This window comes from Mus caroli, chromosome 3 (assembly GCF_900094665.2).
Source record: "Mus caroli chromosome 3, CAROLI_EIJ_v1.1, whole genome shotgun sequence".
NCBI classification, from domain to species: Eukaryota; Metazoa; Chordata; class Mammalia; order Rodentia; family Muridae; genus Mus; species Mus caroli.
The window spans coordinates 138,315,372-138,341,412 of record NC_034572.1 but is presented as its reverse complement, the minus strand read 5'-3'; the positions used below and the strand labels follow the sequence as shown (position 1 = coordinate 138,341,412).

Sequence of the window (26,041 nt, the reverse complement as noted above, 5' to 3'; positions counted from 1 at the left end):
GGTGCTGTTCTGACCGGAGAGGCTTGTGGCCCTACTCAGGCCGGATTTCTGCCTCCCCAACCAAAGCAGTCTCAGGTCCCGTGTGATTGGACTGGAGCAGAAGCTGTGTTCCACTCACCAGAAGTCTCAACATCCTGTGGTGGGGGTCGTGGGTAGCTTTCAGTACACTTCTAAAACTGAAAGCCTAACTGTAACTTATCATTGGACATTCTATTTCAGATAAACCAGCATATGTTCTTCTGTGTCTCTGTGGCATATGCATGTATACATGTGCATGTGTGTGTACTTTAGTGTAATGTCTGATGTCCTCTCTAGTCACGGTCTGTTTTCTGAGGCAGGGTTGGTCTGTCACTGAGATGAGTTACTACAGACTGAGCTGGCTGGATAGGAGCTCCAGGCACGGGTTTGCTCCACCTCCTAGTGCTGGGTTACAGATGCACACTGCTGCACTCAGCTTTGTAGCTGGGTCCTGGGGATCTGACCTTAGGTCCTCATGCTTGCATAGCAAGCACACTTCCAATGGTTCCGAGCCTCATATGTTTCTTTCCATTTATTTCATGTAAATAAATTTGAATTTTCCATTATTTATTAGGAAAAGAGGAATGCCGTGATTAATAACCCTAGATGGTAGTCATTATTTTAAATCAATGCCATTAAGCATACTAACAAGATTCTCATTATGCCTATGCAATCAATTTTAAGTTTACTCTAAATCTGAAATGTATATAAAGAAAATATCTAAAAAAAAAAAAAAAACAAACCAAAACTCTATTGTTTTCCTAAGTAGAGCTAGCATCTGGAATTAGCAAGACAACTTCATGAAGGCACATGGGGTCTTAAGGAATGTATGGCATCCTTGACTTGTATTATGTCACAGATATTTGCCCCACCTCTTCAGTTCTGACAACCTGAGTCTCAGTCATCCACAGATTTTAACCAACATTAAAACAGATGCAAGTCACCTGAGTCCTGTATCCTTCGACGAGGGTTTTTTGTCGTTTTTCTACTTCTTGCAGTTCTCCAAGTTCATTTTCAACAGAAGCAACTTCATCCTTCAAGGCATCAAGTGTACCCTAGAAAGAAACACGTGACTGATGGAGTTCCTAACCATCAGAGCATTGCAGTCCTAGCTGAAGAATTATTAAATCATAACTCATTCATCAACAGCAATGGAGTAATCTTTTGATTGCATATAATTGCCATCTAAAATTAATGACTAATACTCATGAATAAATTTAATCAGTACACAGGACAGGATTTTTTTTTATTACTGACAAATAAAAAGAGCTGAAAACAAGTTGTGTTCTAAACAAGAAGAATTGATAATGTTGACATTCCAAGTTTTCTACATTCATTTAACACTTCTCAATCTCCACCAAAAGTATAACAGTTGAAAGGAATATGACAAAACTAACTCATATCTGAGTTGGCAGCAGGGCAAAGTGGCCCATGACTATAAACCCCATGCTTACAGAGCCAGGCAGGGGACTGTTGCCAAGGTTTAGGCCAGCTGGGGCTACTTAATAAAACCAGTATCAAAGTAAACCTGGGAATAAAGACACCTCATATGAAAGACTAAAATAGGAAGAGCAAACAATATATAGACGATACCAAGTGGACAGTAACCATACCTATTAGATACTGAAATGCATAAGCAAGCAAGCTGTCAAGATACTATGAACATAGAAGATAGCAGAAAAAGAAAATACACAGAAATGTAAAATATGGTCAACTTTGGGTTTTAAACCACTAAGGAAAACACAGGCTATAAGTAAACACAGCTTGAATAAACTGCAACTACTTAGGAAACAGGTTAACTACCTGCCTCAGCTCACTGCTGAAGGAACATTAAATAAATGTTTTTATTATAAAAATATGAAGGGGATCCAGAAGATAACTATATGAGAATTTTAGAGCAGCACAAAGTCTGCTGACATGCTAAGACTTACAAGAATAGTCTCCTTGGGCATATACCAGTTGGCCTATCAAAGTTTCATAGATGCCAGCAGAAGGCACATAGAGGGTCAGAAGCAGAGGACATTATTACTCTCAGCAGTAGCAGCATACAATAGGCACGGTGTCAATTTCCTGAGGTGCATGTCCAATGGGGTAAGCCACAGAGGAGCTGGGATGTATCAGAAGACGGCAAAGCTGAGTATAAATTCAAGTATCTCATAACAGCCAGAGAGCAGGAAAGGAAACTATGGGTATCTTCTAACGAAGTTGTCCTCATTAGCCTTTACTGTCAACATAGTCTACAGCCAGCTGCAAAACTGCCTAGTTCAGGCTATCCTGTGGGGATACCTGTGAGGGAGGGTCATGATTAACTGATGAAGGAGGGCCAGGCCCAGCTCATACTGTAAGCAGCGCATTCCCTAGGCAAGGGGTCCTGGGCTGTATAAAAAACAAAAACAAGAAGAAAGAGAAAGAGAAAGAGAAAAAGAGGAAGAGAAAGAAAAGGAAAACTATCCCCAAAGCTGACCAAAAGCAGAGACTGAAAACAGGCATCAGTCTAGGTCAATGACGCATTAGTACAGTCGCAAGAAAATGGAAAGAGAGAGGAGAAAGCATTTCCCCAAAACACACCAAGTCAGCAGGCCTATATGAAATGTTAACACAGCAAAGATAAAGGAAGATTTTGGGAATTCAGCATAAATTTGAAGTACCATTCCCACAGTCTAAGAATCAGACTGGCAAGAGATTGCTTTCTGTTACCTTCAATTGCAAGAGACAGCCAAGCAAAGAATGCTGGAATGCTGCATCTACTTGAAGTCAAAATGAAGGCAGAATAAAGGTATTTTCAGATGCACACATAAAATCCTTCATATGTACTTCTTCCTAATTTCTGTTTTTTAACGTTAAAACAATATTTTGAAGATATAGCCTAACAAAATAAGGGGAACTAAGCTATGCAACACAGGCTCCAGGAAATGGGGCAGCAGCCATGACACTCCAGCAGGACACCTGGAGACCAGCCCAGTGAGGCTAGCCAGCGATACATAGGAGCTCCCACAATGACAAAAGTGGAGAATGGGTTTCCAGAAACATAAGTATGAAGTAGAACTTCTGGAATCTTCATCCTTTAAGGAATGAAACACTTTCTTTTCTTGGCATTAGAAACTCACTTGTTTCCTTTTCTTGAAATAATTATGATTACTAGATGTTTAAAATTATGCACACATTAGGAGAAATTGCAATGGACTTTTGAGGGACTGACTAATGAGAAAGATATATAAAATTTAACTATTGTTACCAAAGAAAAGGATTTTTAGAAAAATGATGGGATTCCGGACTTTGAATTTCATAATTGCTGAAGTTCTCTCCTTAGGGGAGGGATGGAGAAGGCAGTTACATCCAAATCCTTGCTACTTTTCCTAAACCATTATTTCTCTTCCAAGAACATGACTCTGGGAGAATTTTGTGATTATGTATTTCATGGTACAAGCACTTTTCTAATTTTTGCTTTCTGGAGTTGAGAATGGCACCCTCATGTTCAGCCACAGGCAAATCTGATGTCTAAGAACTCAGGTTTCTTTTTTTTTTCTCAGAAAGTCTAAAGTCTTCCTCCCCCATCTCTTCTCTGGGACACATATAAACCAATTACTCCTCGGACATGACTCAGTTGGAAATTCTTTCTGGTTATAAAGGAGCCAAGAACATACTTTCTGGTTTCACACAGATCCAGTCTGATGTTGCATCATATGGTAACCATGACACCTACAAATACTTTTGTGTAGTAAAGCTAATGCAATTTTGGATGATCCATTGCTGGAATTAGAAAGTAAATAAGCTGTTGGAAAGTTGACACAAAGAGAAAGTTGTGCGGCCTTACAAGCTTGTCCTGCTAAGTGAAATTTAAACTTCTTTTTGTACATGTAACTAAAAATCTTAAAACTTAAATAGATAAACATAAATATAAGCACGGATACATACTTTATACAGATACACTCGACAGATCCAGAAATTATTTCATAATATAATATCATGAGGAAGATGAGAGACACGCGATACAGGAGCAATAGCCAATAGTCCACAACGTTGCTGCTAAGTGAGCACACGCACAAACACACGCACACTTGCTACCTTTAATTTCACATTCTCAATATTTAGGGCTTCATTTTCATTTTCCAGTGAGTGAAGTTTTCTAAGAATTTCTTCACATGAGTTTTTCCCATGAGTTTCCATTTTCCTCAAGTCTTCCAAAAGGTTAGCGATTTGCCTTTATAAAATAAGTGAAAGCACAAAAATTTTCATTCAAATAACAAGTGTTTTTTAAATTATTCTGGTAGGGTGCACTGGTTAAAATTTTTAAAAGCACAGAAAGGTAGCAGGACGCATGGAGCAAGGGAACAGGAGTGGTACCTCAGGGCTAGGCTCAAATGAGCCAGGATTATAAATACACATCTACTGATGACACCATCTATCCTACTTCCCACAGGATGCATGTCTGCCTGGCTCTTGAATTCACACATATATGCACACATATATGCATATGTGTTTTCCATAATAAAGCACAACAGCCTGGCAAGAAAATTTAAATATCACGGTCTGTTATTGTTCAGTTAACAGCAGCAGTGTCAAAGAACAAAAGGTATGTATTTCTACTCATTAATATTCTATTACGCATTTTAGTCACTTGAATTAAGTGACAGTAATTTTTGGACTTTAAAACACTTATAAAGTTTGCTACTTTCGCTTTCTTGTTTAATTGAGAAAATCACTTCCATTTAGGACAAAGTATCTATATTTATAAGAAATAACACTAATGCATCCTCAAGTACAAAGTACTAATGTGCAAGTTTCACCTTTGAAAATGGGAATATCAGTGCACTGTTTATATTAGAGGCAGGAAACCTTCAGCATTGAAAGCATCTTCACTACATAATATCCAGAAAACCCAAGCACGCAGCACTGACGAGGAATCAGCGTACATTCCTGCTCACCTTTTCATTGTTTCGATCTGCACTTCCAGCTCAGTCTTTTCTATGGCACTTTTCTCGTACTGACTTTTCCAGTCATTGGAAGCGGAAACTGTTTCAGACAACTTGGCTTCCTAAAAACACATAATGCATTCAGCTTGTCACTGAAGTGTGTGTGTGTTCTCTTTTCAGGTTTATACACAAGTACATTATAAATAATACATTATAAATATGAAAACACTCTTCTAGCAAAGCACACAACTGTTCTTAGTGTGCAGCTTTCAATATAGTAAAGTTTAAAGTGAGCTTTAATAAAATACCTACATGACTATTATGTTATACGCACACAGTAAAATTCCAACTTACCATTTTGAAAAGCTCTTATGACTAGTTATAAGTAATACTTCACAATTAATAAAAATAACTTCTATTTTATGTGTGAATACATCTTCATTTTTCCATTCTTTATACATAAGAACCACATACATGTGAGAAAAAAGTTTCCCATAATATATAAAAACCCTTTGCAATTCCCCAGCTCCACAGCATCTCAGATCAGCTCATTTGTCTTTGCAGAGATCACTGTCAGCCTGACTACACTGCTGCTGTCAGCACAGAGGAGCAGCAGCAGTGCCTAAGCCAGTGTGAACATGAGAGTTACAAAGGAGGACTTTTGTCTGTTTGTTTCATTGCTGTCTGTAGGGTTCTGAATGGCTCCAGGAAGACAGCACACACTCAGTAAATAAATGTCAGTAGCCCTCTGCAGATCTAACCTCAAAGCTCTAGCCTCTCTGGCTTTGTCCACATTCCACAGAAAAACAAACTCGTTAGGATGCCAGTTACTCACACATCAGAAGACCCAGAAATGGTTTGGACAGCAGTTAACATACTATTTTCCTCTGTCCTTCTATCATTCATGCAGAGAAGAGAGCTTAGTGGTCATCTTGTATATACAAGATATTGTCTATGTTTTTCACAGCAATGTGTGTTATACTGGACTAGAACCAGATTTCACATTTTGTGTAAAATAAATTTTAAGCAAGAGATAGGCATAACATATACTGTAAAGGTAGTTTCTATTATAACATATAATATTGACAACATGGAATTAAAAATGAGTAAGAAATATGTATATTAGATATTTAAAGTCCTCATTCTTCTTTTACCTGTCCTTATAAAAAGACACAAAGCAAGAGCCCCTCACCTTGCACTGCACTGGAACTAGTCCTGTTGCAGCCTCCTAATTAACAGGCCTCACATCCCTTCCTTGCAAACCCCATTCTCCTTGTAATGCATGTACACATGCAATAAAGCAAACAGGAACTCAAGGAATTGTCTCAGTGTTGGACCCATTTGTGTTTCAAGCTTTAGATACACTTAAGGAGGAGGAGAAATAGTAAACCATGAGGTAGCTTCAGAATGAAATACATACCATAAAAATTAAGACATTAATATGGTTCATTGTTAAAGGTCTGCTACTTAAAGAGTAGTAAGGGAAGACTTTCTCTGGAGGAAGGGCCACTGATTAACATGGGAAAGAGCCAACGACAATGAGCAAGAAGCACTTACAGCCAGAGGCAGCAGCACATTAACAGAGCAGCCAGCTCCACACACTGAGGGGTGCAAAGGAGACAGCATGTAGCAGCCCCACTGTTTCTTACGCATGCTCCTACAGCTACTTGAGGTAAGCAGTGTTCTCATCCCCTCGCTCATAAAGAGGTAAAAAGTCAGAGAGGCTAAGTGCCCTTTCTAAGTCCCAGGCTTAACAAGTGCAGAACCTTCCTAAATTGCACAGGACTTGGTGAAGCTACCTTAGGGGACCCTTAAGTGTCAGTGTCATGATTAGTGTCCGGCACCCTAAGCATCTCTAGGTATCCAGCCAGGTCCCAGCCTTATACAAGTTGAGCCTAGCCTTCGATTCTAATATCTAGTTGTACTCAAGTGAACGTAAGTTAAATATTAGAGCCTTATTTGAGCTTATAAAATATGAACTTGTTTTGTTTGTACAACTTTTATACAAGTCTGTTTTCATTCCCACAAACTACTAATAAACCTATAAGCCTTAGCATACGTTCTGAAGAGGGGGATACTAGTGAGACGTGGAAACAAAGAATATATTATTGCATGGCAACTGAATAAGAATAATGATTTGTCAAGAAGAACAAAGCACTAACTCCATTTTTCAGCTCTGTATTATACTCAAAGATATCTTTCACATGTTTTGTTTACGTCAGCATATGGTTTCAAATGCATTACAGAGGTTAAATGAAGTGAATTACTGAATAAAGTCATATGGCCTAATAACATAAATCAGCATTTCCCAAACTGATATTTCTCAGAACCAGTTCCAGGAGCTATTCTGTGGGTACAAGAAGAGTTCTGTGGTTAAGTGTGGGAATTCTTCCTTCCATGCCCTCATTACTGCATTCTGAAAGGCTTTTCAGGCCTTTAGTATGTTAATACGCACTGTAACTTTCCAGTAGGCAAGATGGAGTAAGGCTTATCCTTACCTGCCATAGAAGCTTTGAATGTGTGTGTTGGGGAGTAGGTATTGCATACACTCACATCTCCTTTCAATAGCCCCAAAAGTGCTACACAATTCAAAATAAAAGTCCAAAGCAAAAAAGACGAGCAAATTTATAACATTAATAGTAACAAGGATAAGAATGACACCATTATTTAAAGCTCCACAATGCTAATTATGCTAATTAACTATGCCATCTAAGGATAACTAATTATGCTCCCTAACTAAAGTTGCTAAGTACAGTAACTATGCTATCCATAACTATGCTCCCCAAGCTCTCTATGTTGTCTAACTAACCATGCTATCTAACTCCGCTAACCAGTCTATCTAACTAACCCTGCGAACTGTAACCCTGCTCTCTTACTGACTCTAAGTGAAGACGCTATCTAAGCACAGGAAGCATCCTCTATCTGTAAGAGCATGCACACTCACCTGATCTCTGACTTGGGAGGCAAGGCGCTCGATATCCCCTGTGAAGTGTTGCAGCCTTTGTCTGTACACTTTTGATGCTTTTTTCAGAGCTATAGCCTTTTGCCGACTTGCTTCCTTGATGGCTACAGCCTCTTGCTTATTCATTTTCACCTGCAAGTTCCACTTGGCTATTTGGGTTTCCAAGCTCTAAAGAATGTAGAAGCAATTAAATTATATCAGAACTTCATGTTTATGTAAATATTGTAAAAAGCACATATCTTCCACACATTTTATCAAAACAGCTAATCATGATTGATTAAAAAGTTAAAGTGATAAGGGGTGATGTAACCAAAGCTTCTTGTGACAAGTTAAAAAATGAAAATTCAAACGACTTCAGTCTACATAAAATTATGACTAAAGAGACCCACACTTGCTATTGTAACAGAACCACCCACCACCTTACTTACAGCCCCTGTGATGAGCTGTGACCCACAACAGTTTTAAAACCACAAGGTGGAGGTATGATCTCAGTTGTGTGTATGCAGAGCTGGAAAGGAACGAGTAGCTCTCCGGGTACACAGGAGCTCCTCAGGTTTCCAGGGGACACAGGGCATGGAGGATGAAGACAGGATAAGCGGAGACCCAGGGAGCAACAATATTAAGACCAGAAGCCATGTGCTGCTGCTACAAAGTTACGGCCAGGACACTGAAGGACTGCTTTGTCCAACACTGGTAGACTTAGGAAATAATTGACCCCAAGGCCACGTAATTCAGTCACTGGCTACCAGGGCCACACAATGATGAACAGGTCAAATGATGTCCAAGGGCAGGCTTGCAGCCATGGAATAGGATGGTGCTAACTGGCAGGAGCAATTCCTTAGAGCTCTAACACATGAGAGACCTGCTTTAGTGTGACAACTTGACCTTTTTCTTTCAAATGATTCTAAGTCTCTGAGCACTAAGGGCTGTGAGTGTTAATGAACATTAGTGTGCAAAAATCAATGACGAAAGACTGTTATGGTTTATTTTGAAATTAACTAAAATTACAGAATCTGTCTTTGACTCTCCCATTCCTGGGACTGCCATTTCAACAGAAAATAGACCTGGCACTCACAGGAAAGGATGGGCTTTTCCACTTAGTCCTGTGCAAAAGCCCTTTCCCTTCACTTCCACTAATATTGAAAGAAAGAAGCAGGCCTCTGGATTTCATCACTACAGACTGCTTAGTCTAAACTAAGCTTATAAACTAAGTCTAAGTCTTAGCTTAAACTATGAATCAGCAACTCCCTCTTCAGCGGCTTTTACAAATGTATCTTAAACAGACAAAAAAGTTTCATGGAGCACTACAGTAAATGAGAAAAACAAATGGAAGCTAACTAAGTCTGTGTGTGAGAAAGGACCCACCCACAAGAAATATACCAGGCATTCCTCTAGATGGCCACACGGGGTCACCACCACACTGTGAACAGTTTCTACAATGGCTTAAAAACTTCTCCCAACAAGTTTTTTAAAAAAGAGAAAGACAATAAAGTTAGGAGGGGTACATGTTGGAGGGAGAAAGTGGCTGGGGGTGTATATAATCAAAATATATTGTATGCATCTATGAAATTCTCAAATCTTACACTTCAATATTCCAGGGATAGACTGAATTTGGTAAATTATTTTTATAGTTGTAAAACACCATCAGTCATTTGCCAAGTGAATGGATAGATATGAGATGGTAGGACATGTATACATATTATGTTATATGGTAGACTACACATAACCCTACTGTAGGTATATGTGAGAACAGAGAAAATAGGATAAATAGCATGCTATACCAGTAGTCCTCAATGTTCCTAATTCTGCCACCTTTAAGGAAGTTCCTCATGTTGTGCTGAGCTCCCCCACCATGAAGTTATGTTCATGGCTACTGTAATTTTGCTACTGTTAAGTATGTGATATGCAGGGTATCTGATCTATAACCCTTATAGGGGATATGACCCACAGGTTGAGAACCAACGTGCCATACTGAACATTATCTATCCCCTCTCCTCTAAAAATACTCTAATTAACTCCAACTGACAGACTACAAAAATTTAGAAAAAAAATAGACTTAAAGCATCGTTGGGATAGGTTTGAAAGATTTAAAACATAAATTTATAAAGGTTTACTGCATAACAACAGTAAAAACATGAGATTTATGTTGCCAGACTGAAATCTGGTTTTACACTTAAAAAACAACCTTGTTAAACACAAAATCTAATGAGTATATTCTAATCCCTTCACATTATCTACTGCTTTAAATTCCACAATTTATGTATTTGTTTTACATAGTATAGTTACTGTATACAAATAATACAAGTGTAATCAGAGTGTGTATGAGAAGAAAGGCAGAACAGCAGGGCCCTAAAGTGGCTTCTGTCTACTGCCCCGTAGTGCAGTGTTGGGGGACCTGCATCAGTAAGAGTAGGGACACTGTGGAAGAGACTCAGGATTTTAGCCTTGTGTTGTCTTCAGATGATTAAGCATATTTAAAAAAAAAAAAGACAAAGGCTTTGAGAATAACTCATTATTTCATTTAGATTTGAAAAACATCCTCAACTGCTACTAAAGGATATCATAGGCCTGTGTAAGATAATCTGAGGTAGGTGACTGACAAGCTAGATCCCTTCATTTGCCTGTGTATGCCTGGGCAGCACTGACTCAGCAAATGAGCTGCCCTGTCCTATCTCCTCCATGCAAAGAGCAGAAAGGATCCATGGGGAGTGAGGGAGGTGCTCTAGGAACTGGCATGAACAGAATGAAGGACTATTTGCTAGAGTACAGGAGAGGGGAATCCAGTGTCTTTAGCTGTCTACCACTACTGACCCTGTCAAGCTCTGATGGATAGTTCCAACCCAGTGGTTATAATAGACTGATAGTTCTGTATCTAGGGAAGGAAGCAGGAGGGAGGGATGGGCAGGGGGATGAGGATGGGAGGGACAGAGGTGAAAGTAGATGGAGAGTAACCAGAATATAGCAGACACTGGTATGAAATTAACAAAGAACAAAATTAACTGAAACCCATTACATTCTCCATATGCATGCTTAACGTCCTTGGGAAAGGACACTCGCTCTTTGTATATCCACTGAAGGACACGTGCATGGAGTTCTTGAAGCAGGTGCTACAGGCTGCATATGTCTGTTATGAGTCAGGACAATAAAAACACACTGAAGTCTACCTAGACATCCTCGCCCTTAGTTTGTAGAAGTTTCTGAAGGTAGGAACACTGGTTTTTTGCCTTTGATAGAAAATAAGACAGTGGATCTAATTAGGTTGTGACATGTAGCAGCACTCTCAGGCTCTGACCTCAAATGGCTGTGATTAGGAACACATAGTTAAACTAAACATTCCTTCGACTGCATCAGTACAAAGGGAACTTCTCAGTGGCCTGAATATGAGAACTGAGCTCATTCACAGTGATCATAACTGGTAACAAGAGAAGCTTAACTCCCCAACTGCCTATTAGATACATGCAAGGATACCCATAAAAGGGTATAGAGATATGGAAAATAGACTGGAATAATATACAACAAAATTTTAACAACAGTTTGTTGATCTTAAGCTATTTTAACTTATGTTTCCATAATTTATAAAAATGTCCACAGTAAACACAAATTAACTATACCGTGAGAAAAATCGGAAAGAAACTCACTCTCCACGCATGCTTCCTGGATTGAAATATAAAATAGAAACATTTTCATATGCAGATTTGGGCCTAAATGTTCAGGCCAGACATCTCATGACTGAGATTTATACTCTGTGTTTCCCACAGAAATGCCAAAATTACATTCCTTTATTATCACTTTCTTCCACAAGTAAGCAATGCTGTTACAGTTAGTTTTTCATTACTTTCTTACTTAACTATAAAAATGAATACTTATAACCTGTACATGTTCTTTTAGCTTTTCATTCTCAGCTTCCCTCTTCTGAATTTGGCGCTGTAGACGATCATGTACTACTTTGACTGACTGAGAAAGCCTGTTTGCTTTCAAAGCACTTTCCTGTAAAAGAAAAATAACAGCAACTTACTGTGTTCCCTCTGTCTGTCATTGTTAGACTCCCCCCAGTCAGACTCAACCTGAGCAGATGATGAAATAGAACATTCCTTTCCATATACTGTGGCCTCACAGATGTACTTCATAAAAGCTGCAGGTAAAATCTGCACATGTATTCAATGCCTTCTAACCATCTCCCACAAATCTTCCCATCTCTCCTCCCAAGTAAGACTTAAGTATGTCAAAAGTCTTCCTCCAAACACCAACTACTTAATCTTATCAAAAATAAAATATAAGTTATATATTTTCAACTGTGTACAAGTTTGGGGACACACACATAAGACGTATATGTTTAGAGAGCACAGGACAACGTGGGTGTCATCCAGCTCCTGAAACAGGCTCCCCCACTGGCTTGGAGCTCTCCAATTAAACCAGTCTGGCCGGCCAGTGAGTCACAGGAACCTTCCTTCCCATCTCTGCTCTTTCCAAGACCAGAATTACAAGAGTTTTAGGAACTAATCACAGGTCCTGGTCTTCTGACAGACACATCACCCAAACCAGAAGGATAGAATTTGTAGTAACTTATGCCAAGTGGACTAAACAGCAAAATTGACCCCAAAAGAACAAACAAACCAACAAAAACTTAAAAAGATGTTCTATCTGATACATATAAATTAATACTGATCTAAAGTGTCAAAAAGCCTTTATTGTGATTACAACCGAGGATATGAAAACAGAGAGGGAGGGAGGGAGGGAGGGAGGGAGGGAAAGGGGGCCAATGCTAACAAAATATAAAAAAGTCAAAAGCTCAAACTGTGTTTACCTTTTCATTCTGAAACAGACACGAGAGTTCACGGATATAGGTCTCCTTTTCAAGTACTTTTTCCTCAAGGTTCTTCAGGAAAACACAGGTTAGAATTAGAAAAGTCACAACTTAGGTAATACTGGTTAAAACTAAGCAGCATACAAAGAAAAAACAGTCAGAAAGAATGGCTAACAAATGGAAAAGCTTACTCTGTTCTCACTTTCATTGTCCCTGAGATCCTTCAACAAGCAGAGTGAGCTGCCTCCTATCTGTAAGAAAGATCATCCATGTTTAAAACCGCTGTTTTAAGCATTATTACTGTCAAGTTTGGGGGCTCATTTTCTACAGATGTCAACGCTCTGCAAGAAGGGAGTTGCCAGTATTGGCTCCTATTCTGTAGTCTTCCTCTATGCTATGCTATCTTACTTTAGACACTTTTTAGGTTGATATAATTACATTTGAATAGTTTGCTTTAGTTTCTAGTTTGAATTTCTTAATTCCAATGTCCTAAGTAACTGCACTCTACAGTCACTCTCTTCCCCCCTCCCTGAGGATGGAGTCCAGGGCATGCACTATGACAGTTAATCAGTCTGCCATTGATCTACATCCATGGCCCCTAAACTAGTAACTATTTCTTCATTTGAGCTCTGCAGATAGACTGTGTGGAATATGAAATGCACACAGTGTGACTACACTGTACCTTTTATTTGTGTGGGGAGAAAGTGTATATAAATAATGATACACATGAAAGCGAAAACTATTGAGAATTTTAAACATTTCTATAGCCAGATTAATTAATATTTAAAGTAGAAGTTCAATAATTATATTTCAAACAAAAATTCAAAGAATTACTTCTGTTTCCATATACCAATATTTTATATTCAGTTAGAGAAATAAAATATCCTCCAAGTGGGAGGCATCACTACAGCACACAGCACAGGAGCCTTATGGGAGGCATCACTACAGCACACAGCACAGAAGCCTTACTTGTTCATAGTCAGTCTGTTTAATAAGATGTTCTAAGGCTAATTTCACACGGTTAAAAGTGTCTAATTCTTTTGATAATATGTCGTTCTGTTCAAAAATCTTCTTCAAATTGGATGCAGAAAGATTAGCCTAACAAAATAAAAGAAGCACATATCTACATGTTAAGACAACATTAAGTAAAACACCCTAGAATATTATCAATGAGGAACTATTTCCTAGTATCAAAATCATTATTTTGAATATAGTATTGGTAAGCCCTGGCAAGTTTACCAATAATAGACAGAATGCACTATACAGTAGTTAAATTAAAATAAGAGGAAGTTGTAGAACCCCACAGCTTTGAAGTATTTGTTCTACTAATGTGCAGAGCACAGGCTGTCTTTGTTCCAAAGTGAAGCATACTTGAAATTGTAAAATCATCCGTTCCAAATGATGCCACAGTAAGCAGATACATGGCATCTCTCGGGGAGTTTTAGTTTTAAAAGATTTATTACTATTTTATGTAAATGAGTGTTGTGCCTGGTACCCATGGAGGCCAGAAGTGGGAACCATCTCTTCTGCGACTGGAGTTAGAGATGGTCTTCTGGAAGAGATCAGCCACTGAACCATCTCTGCACACCACAATTTTAGTTTTAAATCCACCCTTCAGAAAGTTTCATTCTCTAGCTGAAGGCCAGGTCAGTCACATACCAATTTGTACTTTCCAGTCTAGTCTCTTACTAAGTACACTATAGGCTGAGACAACCTTTTATAAGAACTGCAGCTAATGACAGGAATAAAGAATTCTTACCCCAGCCCCCATATTTGGTATCATGAACCCATTCACGGGCATGCCATTGAGATCTGAGTCCTTGGTCAAGGCACTCTGAATATTATGCTCGCTTTCCATCTCATTAGCCATTCTAAGTCCAACACTCACGTTTTCTAGACTAATTCCTTCCACAGTGTTCTTAAATAAAGGCAAAAGTAATTCAACTGAACAGGATGCCAACTGAGCTTCCTTAAGCGTTGCTTTCAACTCCATCTTTGTATTTGCGACGTCTTGCTTGAGCCTAATAACAGACAAATAAGCTTAAAGTTACTTCTCACACATAAACTGGAGACTTTTTATATAAGATGAGAACAGTCAAGCCTGCCTCTGGACTGACATGAGTTTGACTTAGATGCCCCTAGGGGAGACCTTAACACCAGGACTATAAGCATCCAGGCCAAACATAGACTGACAGAGGCCAAAAGACGTGGACCTTGAGTTCAGGTAGGAGAATAGTTCATCTTACATCTTGCTGCTATGGAGTCACACGTTATGTACATTTAAATTTGTGTATAGAGTTAGAGAGATGGCTCAGCACTGGTGGTCTTCAGAGGACCCAGGTTCTATTCCCAGCCCCAGAGGGTAGCTCACAGCTCTTTATAACTCCAGTTCTGGGGAAACTCATACACTCCTTTGGCCTCCATGGGCACCAAGGATGCATGTGGTGCACACACATATGGAGGCAAAATTCTCATACACATAAAATAAATTTATCTCTAACTTTTTAATAAATGTATATTTAAGATTTTTAATAAATAAAAATCTACATATAACTAAATTTGAAAGAAGCTTTTTGAATATCTATAAAGCAAACAGCAAGTACTGTGAGAGCACCATGCCTTTCATCACTCAGTACTTTACTGTCCTTGTAGAATGTCACATGAAGACTCATTTAGGACTGATGGGGCTGCAAAGATGGCTCAGCAGGTAAAGGCACTAGCTGCCACACCTAGAGATCTGTTTAGACTCTGGAACGCACATGCTGGAGAGAGAACAGAATATGAAAATTGTCCGCTGACTCCACAGTACAAGTCTCACATACACACACACACACACACACACACACACACACACACACACACACACACACGCATTTGGCATCTTACAGATATTTCAAAGAGAAGATTCGGTTCATAAGTACCACTGGCTTACAGTCAAAAAGCTTATGATAAATAAGTGTCATTCATTCAAAACCATGGGCACAAAAATTAACAATTATATTTGATGAAACACCATTTTCCATGTTCTTTTTAAAAAAGATTTATTTATTTATTTGTTTGTTTGTTTGTTTTATATAAGGACACTGTCGCTGTCTTCAGACTGATGTCCAGAAGAGGGCATCAGATCCTATTACAGATGGTTGTGAGCCACCATGTGGTTGCTGGGAATTGAACTCAGGGCCTCTGAAAAAGCAGTCAGTGCTCTTAACTGCTGAGCCATCTCTCCAGTCCCCATTTTCTGCAAACTAAAGTAAAAGCTAGTCATAACCTACAACAATAATAATGACATTTTTTAAGATTACTATTTGGGGGGAATATTAATTCACACAAATAACAAGTAAATTTCCCATTTAAAAGAAGCAAAATATGATAATCATTTGTTACACAGCAATACACCAGGCAATAATACTCACTTTACAAGCTATTAATAGGTTGGGTTAATTTTTCAATTGCTTTCATTACAAATAATAATAATAATAATAATCTTAAACCACACACCTGTAGGCACACAAAAGGCCAAGGCAAGTAGCCTAAGAGATTAGGAACAGCCTGAGCTGCCTGTGAGGCCTTGTCTCAAAAAGTACAAATAACAAGTAAGGCAAACGAATGAATAATAAAGACTGGCAACTGCTCTAATCTGTTGAGTAAGTATTTTTATAAGCAGATTATGCAGGCATATTTTAATGAATAAATACTAAATGTGACAGGGCTATTCATGAATGGTTGCCATTTAATTAAGAAGCTGGAAGATGAGATTTGTTCTGCTCCTACCAAGGCTACCTGCTGAGGTGGTTCTCAGGGGCACACTGAGGGACAGATCCTCTCTCCTGGATGAGATAAGAAATCAGGCCCTCTGAACGACTTCCATCACTAGTAGGCACCTCCATCAACTCAGTGACTCTTTTATAGGCACTTCAGCAACAACTTTTCCACAGACACTGAAAGCTAGGAAACATGTTATTCAACTTATCATTTCAGGAGGGATTTTTTTCCTTTCATTATTCTGTGATTTAAAGATCTCAATTATATATAAATGCTTCAAAGGCAATAAAAAATTATAACTGCTATTAGGGCATGGCTGTGCATGTCTTTAATCTTAGCACTTAAGAGGCAGATCTCTGTGAGTTTAAGGCTACCCAGTTTACCCAGCAAGCTCCAGGCCAATTAGGGCTACATAGTGAGGCTCTGTCTTAAAAAATTATAAATGCTACTCACTCACTGTTCTAGTTACCTTAAAATAATATCAAAATTGCATTGCATAATAATTTACCAATTCCAAGTTTCCATATACTTTTTCGAAAGGCTTGCATATATATACATACACATACACAAAATCACTTTTTAGATTTTATTTAATCTTGCATCTGTGCGTGGGTATGAGCACATGAGTCCTAGGGAGGTGGCAACATGGAGATCAGAGTCCCCTGGAGCTGAGGCTATACAGGGATTGTGAGTGACCTTGCATAGCTACTGGGACTGAACTTGGGTCTTCAGCAAGGACAGCAAGCACTCTTTTTTTTGTTTTGTTTTGTTTTGTTTTTCGAGACAGGGTTTCTCTGTATAGCCCTGGCTGTCCTGGAACTCACTTTGTAGACCAGGCTGGCCTCGAACTCAGAAATCCGCCTGCTTCTGCCTCCCAAGTGCTGGGATTAAAGGCGTGTGCGACCACACCCGGGTGACAGCAAGAACTCTCAACTACTGAGCTATCTCTCTAGGCCCAAATGTAGTTATCTTTATTGGTCTATTTCCTGAAGTATTATAGCAATCCTTCAATATTCACCCAAAAGGACTAGAAAACAAATATGCAAACCATGGTGGATTTTGTACTAGTTCCATCTGGCCTAGGCAACAGAACCTGTTTCCTCTTACCACTGCAGAAACTCAATGCACCAACATTAAACACATTTCCCAACAACTGCGGCAGAGCACATAAAATATTATCTTGAAAGTCATCCTTCTTGTTACACTTCTTCATTCCCATTTCCAACTCAATCAAGAATAATACTCTTTGATGATGAAGATAATAATTAAAAATGACAGTACTTCTGAACTTTAGCAAAAATCTTCTCATTTAGCCCTGAAGATGTTATTTTTTACAAGTGACTGGTTACAGATGAATTCCTCCCAAGTTGCCCCATTAACACATCAGCAACATTGAGGCTAAGTTTTCACAACTCTAGTTAGAAATGGTTATGTGTCTTTTTTGTTGTGGCTGTTCATACAAGATTAAAAGTCATGTTTTATGTTTTCTACATTGCTTTTCAAATATTTAAGATTTAGTCTTAGATTTCCCTATTAAAATACATTATGTTCAAGAATTTTTCATTAGTTTAGGTACATGTGAAATAATAGGTTGAAACTATTCAAAATATTTAGTTAAGTCACAAACCTCCCAGAAAACCTGCAAAAAAATGCATCAATTTTTGTCTGATGCTTCAATATACAATGCAGAGACAAATATTTAGCAGCTAAAATTCAAAAGGAAGAATAACCCAGAGGGCCTGTGATACTCCTCCTGGATCTCTTGCTGCTGAGTTGTGTAGCATCTGTTACTACAAAAATCACGATGTAGAGAATATATGGAGATATTTACATACAGTCCATTCTTAGAAAATATTTCATAAAATGAAAATCATTTATCATCAGTAATTTAAGTGAGTTCTCATGTATTGAGTTCTGGGTACTGTTACACGTGCCAACACACACACACACACACATACACACACATACACACATGAAAAGCCAAACTAAGGCTAAAGAGAAGCAGGCTCTGTGACATCCCAGCAAACTCTCCTGTGGGTCTGTTTGGTTTGTAACTGCCACAGCCCCTCAGGGGGCGATTAGCATTTATCTTTTTCTCATTTATCTGTTTAAATATTTATCTCTCCACAGACTGGGATCTCAAGAAAGAATGTCTTATTTATAGTTGAATCCTAAGCACCTACAGGCTTTGGAGAATTCAGCAATGCCTGGAAAGTATGCAAAGCTTAGCACTCTCAACAAATATGACCAATGACTGCTTTTCACATATCCATCTCTTGACTGACCTTTCTAGGGTTAAAAGAAAGATGTACTTAGGGCTCAACCTATGGTATACTCTATATATTTCTATACTTAGAAGAAAAACTTAAAACCAGCATGAGAGGTTAAGAATCTTCCATTCTTAGAAAATATTTCATAAAATGAAAATCATTTAGCATCAGTAATTTAAGTGAGTTCTCATGTATTGAGTTCTGGGTACTGGTACACGTACCAACACACACACACACACATACACACACATACACACACACACATACATACACACACACACTATTCTAAAATTTTATCACAAATTAGAAAGCAATTTTTTTTTTTGTTTCATCACCTACAAATATTAACTACATCTTAAATGGTGAAAGTGTGGCAGAAATAGGGACCCATGGTAGATAATTATCATCTAGACATAATCTAGGACTCTGACAAAGCAGTCTCAATGAGGAACAGCCTTAATTGGGCTGCCTACTGGGTATGCCTGTCAGAGGTTTTCTTAGCTGGACTGAGGTGGAAAGAAACATCCTGACTGTAGGTGACACTATACCATAGGTTGAGCCCTAAATAAAAGAGAGAGAGCAAAGGGAAGCATGCATGCATACATTCAGTCTCCCCCTGGTCCTGACTGTGGGTGTGGCTGACTGCTTCAAGCTCCTGCTGTCTTGGCTGCAAAGATGAGTGATAATCTGAACTGTAAGTCAAATAACCGTTCCTCTCTTAAAACTGCTCTGTTGAGGCATTTTATCACAGAGGAGAAAGGAAAACAGGATGGGATCTAAGAAAGACTTCCATGATATTATCATTCCCAACTCAAAGCAGAGAAGTACGTGAGTGTCACATATTCTCACAGAAGTTATAAGAAGTCATACGCTACAAGACAAAGACTACACATGTCTGAAGACATGCCACTGTTTTGGTGTTGTGACAATTCTGGAACCAAAAGTAGATGAACAAATGTAATGCTTTCCTTAATATAAAAATGCTTGCCTGCCAAACCAAATGCTACACTTCTCTTTCATCTATAAAATATCCTATCTTTATAAAATATACTCTCATTTCAGTTCACTAAAGGCATTTTTTTTTAATAGAAACTGAGTGTTCTGCCCAAGTTTTCAGTTATGTGCAAGGTATGGCTAACTGACAAACATTGCATTTTTGTACAACTTGTTAGTGACCCATCCCACACAAGTTTGAGCAAATTCTTAACCATCAGTATTCTGATTTTTTTTTTTTAACCTGTCAAGGGTGATAATGGCATTGCTGATGTAGCTATAACCACAGTATCACGGTATTCTGATCAGTAAGTGTGTGAAGGGATGGATGCTCGGGAACAATGGCATTAGAAAAGATCATAGCACCCAGACTAGTCTAGGCAAAGGTTGGTTAAAAACTACTCTCCCCGACGAGAAAGCATAGAATTCTATAAGCTTTTGTTTGCTAAACACCAATCCCTGAAAATCACAGTTAAGTGACTTCCAACAACAGCATGAAAATTCTATTAAAATAACATCCAAAAATTCAAATACTCAGCAAGAAACAGAAAGTATATGTAAGAAAGATGCCTTTTCTCTATATTCTGGAAACTAGTCAAAACTTACCAAAGAGATAATTGCATAGCATTTTAGACTGCACTATGGAAAAAAAAATGTGAAACTTAGAAATAGATAAGCAAAAATGACCAAAGCAGGAAAACAGATTTCTAAATAAAAGCTATCAAAATGATTGGGTGTGAGTGAGGGAACAGGGTGACATTTATGATTCAGAGAGGCTAACTTGAATAAGAATCTGTCAGCTGGGGCTGAAGAGTCAACAGGAGACCAGCAGCACTGAAACAAAAGCTTTGCTTTACAACGGACGCTGGTTAGCTTGAGCTGCAAAAGTAGTTATAATTAACAAGTGAACGGCACTGCTGAGGTGAACTCTTCTGCGACGCGGTGGTTCAGGGAGGCCGAGGCTGCACCTTAAGTGGTAGCTAAACTTAGTAATGAGTTAAGAGTTTTCCACGTGGCTCTGGTTTTCAAGGAGGAAAGGGACCACGGAGAGCAGCAGAGGTTTGACACCATGTGACAGGACTGGAGACCAGCACAGAGGCCAGAAAGCCACTGATGACAGAGAAGCCCCCCATCGTAGTGCAGGCCTCAGGACTGAAGAGGCAATGAATACAAACTGAGGCTTGGAACCATTAGGCAAGGGTTTCTAAGGAAAGCCCAGGAGATGTTATTGGAGAAATGCAGTGGATACACAAGGATTGAAAGTGTCACAGAAATAAACCGAGGACTGGTACAATGAAAGGACAAAAGAGGCCACTGTTTAAAGATCCCAGGATACTGCAGATGTTAGGACCACGGATGACCATCGAGGACAGCAACAGGGGTGGTTTAGAGTCACAGTAACAGGCTGAGCAAGAAGTAGAATCCCTGGACTCGTCTTACTTTATTCCACCTCCTTTAAACTTAGATGCCATCTGGCCCACTCTGCGGGGCATCTCAGCAGTCTTCACGTTTTCCCACTTTCTCCTTTTTAAAGTAATTATCCTGAATTAAGCAACCTACCTTAAATTTACTTACAAGCCTGAGTTGATCAGAACTGATTTTACAGAACAACGTTTAAGACCTATCTGTTCTTTGTAGAAAGTCATTGCTGAAGCAGTCATAAATGGAGAACTACTAAACCAGAGGGTGAGGGTTGGGAGCATCAGTGGCCTACAACGGATCATTTCTATACTCCTCCTGACTCCCATTTGTCTGTATGGAGTTAACAAAAGTGACGAATAAATGAGGCTATCTGCTCAGATCTTGAGACGCTTGAAAAGCAAAGACTAAAACTATTAATATACACCAGTTGTAGAATTAGCAGAAAACAGCAATAATAATACTTTGCTATTAAAAATTACAAATATGGCCGGTCTCACCATTAATCAAAGGTATGCAGTAAAGCTTACATTTACAGTTTGTTCCTTTACCTAAACCAGGCACTCGTACCCTCAAACACTTGACACCCTGTAAGCCATGGCGTGACAGAGAAACTTGGTCTTTAGGGTCACCAATAGCAGCCACTGTTAGGTTACGGTTACTCAACTGACATATTCAGTGCCAGAGACAGGGGACATGACTCGGGGTACGTCAAGAACTGGACTGCCAGCTGGTGAGCTCAAGATTAGGAAAACACTATGGCTGAAACACCCCCAAACCCGGACCCTCGCTCTGCAGAGACCCTACCCCCCGCTAACTTCTCCCCGGCGCCCCGAGACCACACCGCGGGAAGCGGGGGCACAATGTCCACTTTCCTCTGGGTGACAGTGGAGGACCTGAGCACCAGACACATACTGTTCAGGAGGGGTGAGCACCACGGGTTTCACTTCCGGGTGCCTAGGGTCACGCGCGGCCCGCCCTCAGAGCCCACCCCAGACTCCCGCCTGCCCGTCGCCCTGACGTCATCCCCCGCCGCCGCCACTACCTACAACGGCCGGAGGCCTCTCTGAGGCCTGCCCGGCCCTGGGTCACCGCGGCAGGCGGAGAGTGCAGAGAGAGTAGGAGGCCAGAAGGAAGGGCAGGGAGCGCGGGGAGGGAGCGCGGGGAGAGAAGCCGACGAGTCACCAGAACAGGCAGCGGCGGCCTGAGCGCGTCCACCTTGGAGCTCAACGTTGCTAGTAACCGGCCAGCGGTTTCTGTGGAAACGGACGCCCCGCCCTCGTCGGCCCGCTCCGACGTAGCTAATTGGCCGGGAGCTCTAGAGCGCGAGCGCCGTTCCTGCTGTGATTGGAGGGAGCGAGGGGGCGTGGCCGGCGGGGGGTTGTCTCTGCTCTGGTTTCTCTGGTGAGATTTTTCAAAAGCTTTAGCTTTGAGAAAAGGCATAGCTTTTGTGAGTCGCTGACCGAAAAATCTCAACCGCTCTCATCCTAGCAGGGAAGGAAGGTCCGTTCCAAGTCTCTTGACACTGGATCGAAAAATGACTTCCCTGCTTTTGCCTTTTTTTGCAGATAGGATTTGAAAAAACCCAAGACAGAAAAACCTTTCCAGTGTATGGCATTATCCCCACAGGAGTTTTTATTCTTAAAAAAACATAGCAGGTTCTCCAAAATGTCGTTCAAGTCCCTAAGTCCTTAGATAAAGCTGCTGTGTTTTCTAAACTGCTGAACCGGCCAAATGAGATCTTGGTAGGAAAAAGGACCTAGTAGTGGGTTTTTTGTTTGTTTTGTTTTGGTTTTTTCCTTATGAGATTTTGGGGGTTTTGTCATTGTTCTTGGAATGTTTTCATGCTCCTCCCAGGTGTAGTAAATAGGAGTGAGTTTTTGTACAACTGGCTATTAGCAATTTATTTGCCTCTATGGGAAAAAACAGACAAACATGTTTTTGCCCCGTGCACCTTGTCCTTCTTATTATATACTCAAGTGGCCTTTCTTAACACTCAGGGTATACACTGTCTGACGCTCTGAATAAAGTTGGGTATTGCATGCAGCGTTAGTCTGCCTCATTCCTCGGCTCCACTCCCTTAGGTTCCACCATAGTAGGAGCAGTAAACAGGAAGATATGAAAATTAACAGCATATCGAAGCAGCGCATACATTGCAGTTCTAGTAGATAAAGTAAAATGGTAGCTATGATAAATGTCAGCGAGGAGCTGAACTGTCGGCCCTTCAGTATGGCTAGTACAAGCTCTTCAGAGCCAGGTGCTATGCTTCTTAGGGAGTTTCCATAGGGAGCTGTTCGCCTAGGTGAGGAAAATGAAAATACATGTTTATGAAATATTCTATAAGAATGTCATAAATAGTAGCAAGTTTACTTATCATAGCTAAAAATGGCAAGTTGATTGAATGTTTACCAGCAGGAAAATTGATTACATATTCAATATAATGGAATGATATTCCACAGTAGAAAACAACAAGCCACTTCAATATGCACCTTCTGCATAAGTAGCTTGAAGCTCTTCTCTCTGTTGCCTGGGACATTCAATATGGAGATGCTGGATACATGAGCAGCCATGGATATGCTGGTAATAGACGTCTTAATTCAGTCTTGTAAAAGAAAGTAGCTTAGACTGAGTTGTTTAAAGAACAGAAACATATTTATTGCATTTCTAGAGTCTCAGAAGACCCAACTCAAGAATCAACCCATCTGGCGGCTAGTGAGTTGTCTGTTCCTAATGCTTACAGATGGTTGGAAGCCTTCTTGCTGTATTCTTGCCTGAGCAAGAAGCAAGGTCTCGCCTGCCTCCTGTAAGGACACTGATCTCATCATGAGGACTCTACTCCTGTAACCTAATCAGCCCGCTAAGGTCTCCTCTCCAAGTGCCTACACACTGAGGGTTAGGGGAGGAAGGGACACACTCATTCCACAGTACTCCTCCCTGGAGAGTGATCGTTCTCTGATGGCAATTCTCCCAGTACTGACTTAATTGTGGAAAATAAATATTTTTATTATTTTCCCACTATCACTTCTCAGCATGTGTAATCATATATGTAAGCTGCTTTTATCTGATTATGACTGTCCAAGAGCAGTAGGTAAATGCCAAAAGAGGTTTTTGTAACTGAAAGCAGAAAAGGTGGGAGTTTAAAAAGAATTAAAAACATGTAATTTTAGATACTGGAACTTCAATATATTGACTTTCTCCCCAGCCTAGTAAGTAATTTACAATGCATGATTCATTGCTATGATGTTATAACAACGCAAGAAGAGATAAGTCACGAATGTCACATGGTTTATGACATAAAAATTTATTCTTTTATTCTTGAATGAAAAAGGATAAAATGATCGTTGAAAAAATAGTCCCCTCCCCAATTTAGCAGTTGTCCAAAACTATCACTTTACAAAGAAACTAACATTTTGATATTACATTTTACATGTTTGACTTTGACCTAGATGTGTCTGTCACTGTCTTTTTCTAATTATTGTATTTAATAAACAACTATAGTGTTACATGAAAGAATTAATTGATTTATCTTTCCTATCTATGTAACTATAAGAATTCCTATTCAATCAGTCCCATTGCTTTCTTTTTTTTTTTTTTTTTTTTTTTTTTTTTTTTTTTTTTTTTTTTNTTTTGGTTTTTGGTTTTTTGAGACAGGGTTTCTCTGTGTAGCCCAGCTGTCCTGGAACTCACTCTGTAGACCAGGCTGGCCTCGAACTCAGAGATCCACCTGCCTCTGCCTCCCAAGTGCTGGGATTAAAGGCGTGCGCCACCACGCCTGGCTTTGCTTTCTTTTTTAAATCCCTTTTTTTTGTGCATGTATCTGTGCATTTGGACAGGCAGAGGCCATGATGGTGGAGGCAGGACAGCTTTCAGGAGTGGGCTCTCGCCCTGGGCTCTGCTGAGGCAGGGCCTCTCTCTCCATGTTCACTGCCCATAATGCACCCCAACCCCCAATTGACACTCTCTTGCAGCAGGCAGTTTTCTTGCACTCCCTTGCCATCTCCCTGGCCCAATCCAGCTGTAGTCTAATGAAAAGAGCACTGTAAAAAGCTCTGTGATAAAGGAGACACGCTAAGCATTCTTAAGCTGTTCTCGGTCTTTCTTGGGAAACAGAAAAACCTTACAGAAGATGCAGTAAGAATTGCTGAGTAATAAGGAATAAAGAAAAGCAACGAAAGCTGCTGCCTACGCTGTTAAAATAACCACAGTAGTGAGTTATTCAAGAAAACTGGAAAAAGATAAAAGATAAAAAGATAAAGAAAACATATCACATGGAGTGTTAGAGTCTGCAGGATACAGGAAACCTTGGCTGTAACCAGTTAGAAGGAAAAGAGATTTGCACTCATCAGCCACAGTAAAATAAAATAAAAAAATAAACCTTGGTGTTTTATATCAGACTCAGGAAGGGAGAAATAGAAATGAGTTGGCCTGAGCTTTCAAGTGCCACCACTGGGAAAGCAGGGACGAGGCAACTAAGGGGACGAGGGAAAGTGAGAAGTCACCAACCCAAGGATCCCGTGTGCCTCTTCTGCTAACTCAGAGTAAAAACACAATCAGAATCTGAAGTTGCTTACAGAGATGGTGGCTGCTCACCTAAGACAGCAGCTGGCCTCTGCTTCCATCCCCACCCACGGGTTTCTCTGGCCCGTTCGTTGTCCACACAGCACCTAGAGTGCTCCTGACAAGGGAGCAGCACAAAGCCACAGCTTTCCCATATCATGAACTGCAGTCTCTGCATCTGGCCTCACAGGATCAGTGCCTCCCAAGTTCCCCCATGCCACAGTGCCCTCTAGCCTTGAGACCTCTCCACTCCTCTCAGTCCTGTGCATCCCTCTCCTTCCCTCCAGTTGTAGCGGGTCTCAGCCCCCATCTCTTCTATAAGACACTTCTCTCAGATAACAGC

At 39.9% G+C, this 26,041-nt stretch overlaps 1 protein-coding gene across 7 annotated transcripts in view; it reads right to left on the bottom strand.

Moving 5' to 3' along the window:
• The window catches only part of Odf2l (outer dense fiber of sperm tails 2 like), a 35,296-nt gene extending 12,904 nt beyond the window's left edge, over positions 1-22,392 (bottom strand). Inside the window, exons 1-11 of one of the 7 annotated variants that reach the window (XM_021157920.2) lie at positions 22,191-22,392; positions 16,478-16,642; positions 14,586-14,718; positions 13,667-13,795; positions 12,889-12,948; positions 12,698-12,769; positions 11,764-11,880; positions 7,876-8,061; positions 4,944-5,053; positions 4,084-4,219; positions 963-1,073 (exon numbers count right to left, since the gene is read on the bottom strand). In XM_021157920.2, the coding sequence (XP_021013579.1) occupies positions 963-1,073; positions 4,084-4,219; positions 4,944-5,053; positions 7,876-8,061; positions 11,764-11,880; positions 12,698-12,769; positions 12,889-12,948; positions 13,667-13,795; positions 14,586-14,718; positions 16,478-16,584 (1,161 nt within the window). In that variant the 5' untranslated portion in view covers positions 16,585-16,642; positions 22,191-22,392. Of the gene's footprint in view, positions 1-962; positions 1,074-4,083; positions 4,220-4,943; positions 5,054-7,875; positions 8,062-11,763; positions 11,881-12,697; positions 12,770-12,888; positions 12,949-13,666; positions 13,796-14,585; positions 14,719-16,468; positions 16,643-21,282; positions 21,941-22,186 lie in introns of those variants that run through there. The other 6 variants (XM_021157923.2, XM_029475410.1, XM_029475413.1 and 3 more) reach the window with 6 other exon arrangements.
• Between the last annotated feature and the right edge of the window lie 3,649 nt (positions 22,393-26,041).